The following is a 7,500-nucleotide window of genomic DNA, read 5'->3' on the forward strand; positions in this document are numbered from 1 at the left end:
TGCCCGGTGCCACCGACCAGACTGAGGCACTGCCCCTCGTTGTCCGCAAGAACTCCTCCGACCAGCCTGCCTCGGCCCCACCGGCCGGCGGCCACCATGCCTCGCTGCACCAGTCCCCGCTCTCAGCCACCGCCGGCTTCTCCACCTCCTCCTTCCGCCACCCCTTCCCACTGCCCCTCATGGCCTACCCCTTCCAGAGCCCCCTGGGCGCCCCGTCGGCCTCCTTCCCGGGGAAAGAGCGCGCCTCCCCCGAGTCCCTGGACTTGACCCGGGAGACCACCAGTCTGAGGACCAAGATGTCGTCGCACCACATGAACCACCACCCCTGCTCACCCGCGCACCCCCCCAGCGCCGCAGAAGGTCTCTCTTTGTCCCTCATAAAGTCCGAGTGTGGCGACCTGCAAGACATGTCTGAAATCTCGCCCTACTCGGGAAGTGCAATATCCTTTTCTGAAGGCGAGCGGTCGCCCCATGGCCTGCAGGAGAGGACCTGGGGCAACCCCACCCCGTGGGGATGTCTTGAGGGCATTGGGGCTGGGGGCACTGGTGGGAGGAGCAGGCAGGGGAATTGTCTGGTGAAATAAAACACGGGGTGGTAACCGGAGGTAATCCTTCAGTGACAGCATCCAAATTAAAAGAGACACCCATCCACCCAACATTTTAGACTGTCCAATTGGGTTTTCCTTTCTGCTGGTCAGGAGGTGACCCGTCCAAAAACACTGCTTGTCCACCTCCTTCCCCACCCAAAACAGCCTGTTTTAATGGTGGCCTTGCTGGAGCTCACAAAGAGACAGCATTTGGTCATTTGTGTGTCATCAGCTCTCACGTAAGGGAAATAAAGCACAAAAGATCCAGGTACTGATCTATTCAGGCAGCACCAAGTTCTTTCCCCCACCCAGAGGTCTGCTCCTCAGCCCTGGTGCAGCTGCCTGCTATGCATGATTAACCTCTGTTCAGCCATACACAGAAATCTTTTGTCCTAACGTACACAAAGCAAATTATTTTGGAAAGCTGGAGAGAACAATTAAATATAAAACTTCAGCTGTATTAAATTTGCAGGACACTTCCCCTGCTAAAAAAAAATAAAATAAAATAATAAAGTCCATCTTTTATTTAGGCAAATTCAGACAGTCTTTTTTTTTTTTTCCTGGAAACTAGCATGAAATTTTTTTTCTTTCTTTTTTAGTAGTAACACCTCCCACTCACTGCATCATCTCCCCTAACATGCTTTTTGGTCAAAAGATTTTTCTTCCAAGTACAGTTGTATTAAAAGTTAGTAAAACACCTTGTCTGCCCCATGCAAAAATTGAGTATTTTAAATGAAGGGTAGATGGGCATTTTCCCATGCTCCAAGATCCCAACAAAAGGCAGCAGCACAAGCACAGAGCCTTAGAAGCAGATAATTTTGTTCCCAAGTTGATGGCAGTAGTAGTGACTGGATAACTCTGCCCCAGCCCGGGTAACAGCAGTGACACCGACGAAATTTTCCCCTTCCCAGGGCTGTCATGTGAGGGCAGATGCACGAGGCCGTGCCCCACCATGGGTGTCTTCTAGTCAATTAGCAGCTCTGGTGACTTTAGGGGAATTGCAGCATGTCTTCTGTGGATGTGGGAAGGGTGCAGGCAGGGCTGGGGACATGTGGGTTGTCTGCTTCTCCTGTTGGTGTGGCCGGTCCCTCCTGTGGCAGTGGGCACCACCAGGATGGACGCAGACACTGCAGGGCCACCACCCATCCCCAGACCCCAGAAGGTCTTCTGTCAAACCTAGACCAGGTCTGGGGAAGAATTGTTGCTGTCTGATGGTTTTTGGCTAAAAAAAAAAAAAAAAAAAAAAAAGTGTGAATAGTGCCATTTCTGTTGGAGAAAGGCTCTGAAAGCACCTTCCTTAGCTGTTGGTGTTTTCAAGAGCCAGCTGGCAGTGGACGTGATGTTGGAGGGACCTTTATCCCAAGGAAGATCTCTCTGCTGCGTCTGCAGCAGGCAAATCTTCACCTTGCCTTATATACTGTATGGCAAAACAGGGGAGGCAGTCTGAAGGGAGCATCGTTCTTAGTTACTTCCTATTACTTTGGGAGGTCCAAACCAAAAATCATTCTTGCATATTGAAATGCAGTGGGAATGCTCTCAGAGCAGTCCTGAGGTCAGCATGAGTGGCAGCCGAGGGCAGGATTCAGGCCAGGGCAATTAAATAATTTCTGCTAAACAATACAGAGGTGTACTGATTATTTTGGTGTAAAAGTAGTTATCCCATCCTGGGAGAGAAGTGGTAAGGGGGGAAAAATGCATGAACTGGGAGTGTTTTTGTGGCAGCAGGTGATCCCCTCCACCTGTGGAGCATCTCTGCCTTGCCCCTGCCGTTTCTCCCCCTTTCTCCTGCCCTTCCCCACTGGCAGTCCTTAGCAGAGCTCCTTGTTCCTGCTGAAACTGGGCTGAGAGAGCCCTGTCCTGGGGCTTAGCCAGGGAAATGCTGAGCATTGGGGCAGTTCCTGCCTCTCTCCTTGCCCTTGCTTCTTCCCCTGCCCTTGGGAAAGTGCTCCGTCTGGATGCAGACTTGTTAGGGAAAACAAATTTACTAAAGAGCATTTCTACATGACATGTGCCCTGATGTACAGTTCAGCTGTGGGGGTGTTTTTGTTTTCTAGCAGCGGCTCATTTGCCCAGGTAGCTTGCAGTTTCCAGGGAAAGGCGCAGTACGGAGGTTGGTTTGTTTGTGGTAGGTTCTGTTGTGGCGCTTTTATTTTACATGCTTGAGTGTGCATACACAAGGAATATATTTCTTGGGAGAAGCAGATCTTTCTTCCCTGCAGAAAGCAACATCTGTTTTCCTGGACAATACAGCCAGGATGAGAACATAAGACTAGCAGATACAGCCAAGTTCAGGTTTTAGTCCTAGGCTAAAACACTGCACCAGCCTGTTCTTTATTTTTTATTTTTAACCAACGCCTGTGAAATGCATCTGATCTTTCTTTGCTGAATTGCAGAAGGAAACGGTTAATGTTTGCGTATGTTGCTAAACAAGATAAGATGCACCTGCAGCATGAATTCCCATCTTGGTCCTGAATGCAGTCTATATCTTTGCAAACTAATCTGTTTAATCAAATATTAAGTTTTATTCAAATTCTGAAAGAAACAGACAGCCAATTGTTTTTCTGCACGGTCTTCCTTTGTCATGCATCCTCTTTGCATCTCAAGAAAAATAGCCTTGTTCAGTCCCAAAACATTTGCATAGATCAAAATTGAAGCACAACAGTAGCCTGTGTGCTGTTAAGACATCTGTAAAGGTGAAGAAGTTTGGCGTGTTCTCTCTGACTGAAGGGCTGTGGGACACGAGTGAAACTTTCTGCAATTTATTTATTTTTCAGCAGAATTCCAATCCAACTGGAATGAGTTTCACAGTCCCAATATGTGAAAGCTGTAATTAGCGAATTACAACATTTTGAAATGAGGAGTTATTACATCTGACTAGAATTAAACTAATTAAACTTAAAAAAAAAAAAAAAAAAAAAAAAAAGATGAGCGATTGTACAGCAAGCTGGATAACTGTGCTGTTGATAAAACCTGAGCGACAGAAGAGTACTTTCCAGCTGGCCCATTCTTCAGAGGGTCTTGAAGATGCTTTGAGATACAGCGATTTGGAGCTTTGCTTATTGAGAGCAACTGAGGTGTAACTTAAGCAGCAGCTTGGCTTTGGCAGTGCAGATTTTCTACCTGATACAGCCCATTCTTACCTCTTTTCCTTCTGCTCAGTGCATGTAGGATAGAAAAGCCTGCTAGAGCATTTCAGGGAACTCAGGCTGAGAGTAACAGAAGTGAAAAACTGTCTTCATTGAATAATATTTTTTTTTGCAAAAGAGGATAGCTATCCCTGAGGATTAAAGTGCAAATGAGACAAATGCAGTGCAGTGCTATCTCTCTGCTTCCCTGGTTAAAACACACAGGAGCACATATAGGTTTCATTCCCAGCCTTTCGCTTCTTATTTCTTAACATTTTGCCTTTTTGCTGCTGCTGGGTGAGGTGAGGCTGCGTCGCACCGTGTAAGCGCACAGCGCTGAGGCTCTCAGGTTGTTTGAACACTGCTTTAGGTTCAGCTGCAGTACACTGTTTCTCTGATCTTTTATGTTCCTGAGCAGATGTCTTTCATTAATTTATGGATTTATCATCTTTTCTTTCTCTCCTTTTTTTTTTCTTTCCTTTTTTTTTTTTTTTTTTTTTTTTTTTACACCTGGCAGCTGGCTCAAGTTTCAGCAGTTATTGTCTATTTTGCATTACCCATAGAATTGAATGTCATCTGTCTTCACAAAGCTATAGCTGGGAGAATTGAGGCAAGCCACATGAGCTGCTGGGACAGAGCTTGTTTGCGTTCCATTCGGCACCCCTCCTCCCTTTACCTCCTTAATATTTATTTGTGCTCGTTTTCTTTCCTGGCCTTGAATGGGGCTTAGCTCGTGTTCAGTACAGCTGTATGTTTACTGAATCTATTTCATCATGAGTCATTGTGCGTGTGTAAGTATCCTGGAAACAGCTAGTGCTTTCTTGGAAGAACAGTTGCTTTTCAGCCCAAGCACTTAAAAAGGAAATTAAGCAATTGGTCAGTTCAGTTTTTTTCTGAAATAGCAATGGGTTATCTAATTCTTAGCTCTTAAGTCTGTCATTAACTATTTTTTGCTAGATTATCACAGATCAGATCTTTTATCACAGTACAGCGTTAACCTTAGGAGCAAGATATACAGATTGGTTGCATATTTGATATCGCTTTAAGGTTGCCAAGTGCTTAAGAACAAGTATAATTTTAATAGAAAATGGATTTCTGGGAATTTGAGTCTCAGAACATCTTTTAATATGTGTTTCATTCAATATCAATATCCCCTGGCATTATGGCAGAAAATGTTTAAAAATCTGAAATGCAAAAGGAATCAAAATGCTTAGACAACTGCCTAATATGCTTAAATCCAGCAAATATGGGAGCTTTTTTTTTGAAAGTTTAAGTCCATCTTTTAGCTCGCGTTGAAAGAGAGGGTATGCCAAACCTGATAACAGCCTGTCAGCAGTGTCGGAGGAATCACAAATTAGGGAGACTTAGGATTTTTATTTCTTTTACTTATTGAAGTTCCCTCTCAGCCCCTCGCTTCCCTGAAATGATCGTGTAACAAAAGGGATTTCTGGTGTAGAAGTTTTGATTTGTCTAAAACTCTTATCACTAAGCAATAGGTGACAGCTTGCTACTATTATTTCACTTACGTATTTTGACAGATGGCACTGCAGAGTGTAATGCTCTTTTAGACTTCTCTATCAGTCTAATGGAGGTAACTGGAGGTTCTTTCAACTCTTCTCTTGGCACAAGAAGTATGTCAGTCATAAATTATCTTCTTTGTAATCAGCAAGCATCTAAAACAAAATGCAAGTTCAGCTCAGCCGTTCTCCGTGTACTTCCAGATAATAAGAGGGTTTTAAATTAATATTATCAATGACTTTTTTTTTTTTTTTAATGCCACATTTCTCCAATCTAAAAACAAATCTTATCACTAGAATAAAGGAGTGGGTTTCAGTCAGTTTCCCAAATTAGAGAAAAGGGTCTTCTGATGAAAAACCCGGGTGATCTCAGTAGCCTGCTGCTAAAAATGTGCTCGTGCTACTGGTACTAAGGCCTGGCAGGAGATGCTCTGTGCCAGTGTGTGCCCAGCCTGGTGGCGGGGGCACGGCGGCTGCAGTGTGCCTGTGCTCCGGGTCAGCCTTCCCCTGCCATCAGGTGCGAAAGGAGTGAAATTTTCAACAATTGTGTTTAGGAGAAACAGTCCTCGGAGAAGCTTCTGGGAAGAACCCTTAATTGACCTTGTGGGGGCCACATTGATTTTCTCCACGTGCATCTTCATTTCTGATAAATTATAAAGCCATTAATTTGCTGAGGAAATGGCAGGGCCAGCCTGCGGCACAGATGTGACCAGAGCCGTCCTCGCGCGCAGCGCACAAAAGGGAGCCAAGAAGCCGGGAGAAAATCAGCAAGCCGAGATTGTTATGGTTAGCTTCACATTCCCTTGGGAACTGTTTTCGTTGCTTCTGTTTACAGATCTAAAAGGTAATGATGTTTCCAGGATAAATAGGCTGCCTTATAGGGTAAGTGGCCATTTATTGATCTGCTAGCCCGCATTTATCGATCACTTAGCCCCAAATGCCGCTTCCTCCTCCGAGGAGTTAACCGGCTAAACCAGAAGGCGACAAGTTGGGTTGGTTTGCGGGGACAGAGGGGCTCTGCCTCCCAGAAAATTTAGCTTTTATTAGCCAGGCAGCCACTGAAGCAGAGCAGTAATGGGATTAGAGAGAGTAACTGGGGATGCTAAGGCAGGGATGAAACAGGTGAAACGTGCTGCCCGTAGCAGACATTGCTCAAAACGATGCAGCAACTGCATGTGAGGCACATGCGCTAGCTCTGTTTTGTGTGAGCAGCACAACGCAGAGAGAAAAACAAACTTTGGCTGGAATTGCAAAGGAGAGGGAGAAAAAGCTCCTGATAAGTTTTCTGTGGCACATGTTTCGTGCATTTGTTCCCTTAGCAACAAGTGAACGTACATATGGTGCACAAGCCGTAAACTTGCAAAATTCCCGAGACCCAAAAGCGATAGGAAACGCAGTGTTTTCGTTGCATGTCCTCTCATACCTCATTTTGCTATGTTACAGAAAATGACAGCGCGGCAGTTTCAGTGTTACTAATTTCTCCTGCAGGCTGGGGAAGTGCAGCAGTAAGGGGACACTTTGGGAGCTCTGCACACTCAGAAACAGCCTTCTCGAGAAAAGCATTTTCCTTTACTAACTCAATCCTACATGCAGGAAGGCTTGTCGCCGAACCACTTGAAAAAGGCCAAGCTCATGTTCTTTTACACCCGGTACCCAAGTTCCAACATGCTGAAAACCTACTTCTCGGACGTAAAGGTAAGAAAATCTTCCCCCCTCCCCCCGCTCTTCTTACTGTATGTTGTGTTTGGTCACGGAGAAGTGTGGTGCTGTCAGAGATCAGTGATATTTCTGGGTAGGCAGAGGTTACAGCTGGCTTTACGTGCTTTTTCTTCCTGTCGAAGTTGTACTCTGCCTGTGCCTGGATGAGGAAAGGAGAGGTTGGAGGATTTTAAATTAAAAAAAAAAAAAAAAAAACATTTCAGAGCAAAGTAAGGATAATCGTTACAGTAAACCAAACAATTTCCATTATACATATCCTATCAAAAAAGAGATTTCTGTGGTGGTAGAAATATACTTCCAAGAACATTTTGGAGCAGTTCTCAAGTGTTCCCTTATTGTTTCATTTCGGTTGGTTTCCTCATATTTGTGCTTACATAAGCACAGTGCAGAATCCTTTTCTTTCTGTCAAAAAGAAACAGTACATTGAAATTCTCCATGCAGAAGCTGCTTAAAAACAAAAGTGATGATTGTCTCTTATTTACAACTTAATTTGTTGTTGATGCAGAGTACACTGAGCATAAGGAGGATGAATAAAGTGACAGATTCAGGCCA

The 7,500-nt window shown here is 44.8% G+C and overlaps 1 protein-coding gene across 1 annotated transcript in view; it reads left to right on the forward strand.

The window, feature by feature from the left end:
* The window catches only part of PROX1 (prospero homeobox 1), a 42,687-nt gene that overhangs the window by 8,418 nt on the left and 26,769 nt on the right, over positions 1-7,500 (forward strand). The window contains exons 2-3 of the mRNA XM_032185149.1: positions 1-440; positions 6,817-6,924. The exon at positions 1-440 is cut by the window's left edge and continues 1,349 nt beyond it. Coding sequence (XP_032041040.1) covers positions 1-440; positions 6,817-6,924 — 548 coding nt within the window. The remainder of the gene's footprint in view (positions 441-6,816; positions 6,925-7,500) is intronic.

Source organism: Aythya fuligula, chromosome 3 (genome assembly GCF_009819795.1).
Source record: "Aythya fuligula isolate bAytFul2 chromosome 3, bAytFul2.pri, whole genome shotgun sequence".
In the NCBI taxonomy this organism is placed as follows: Eukaryota; Metazoa; Chordata; class Aves; order Anseriformes; family Anatidae; genus Aythya; species Aythya fuligula.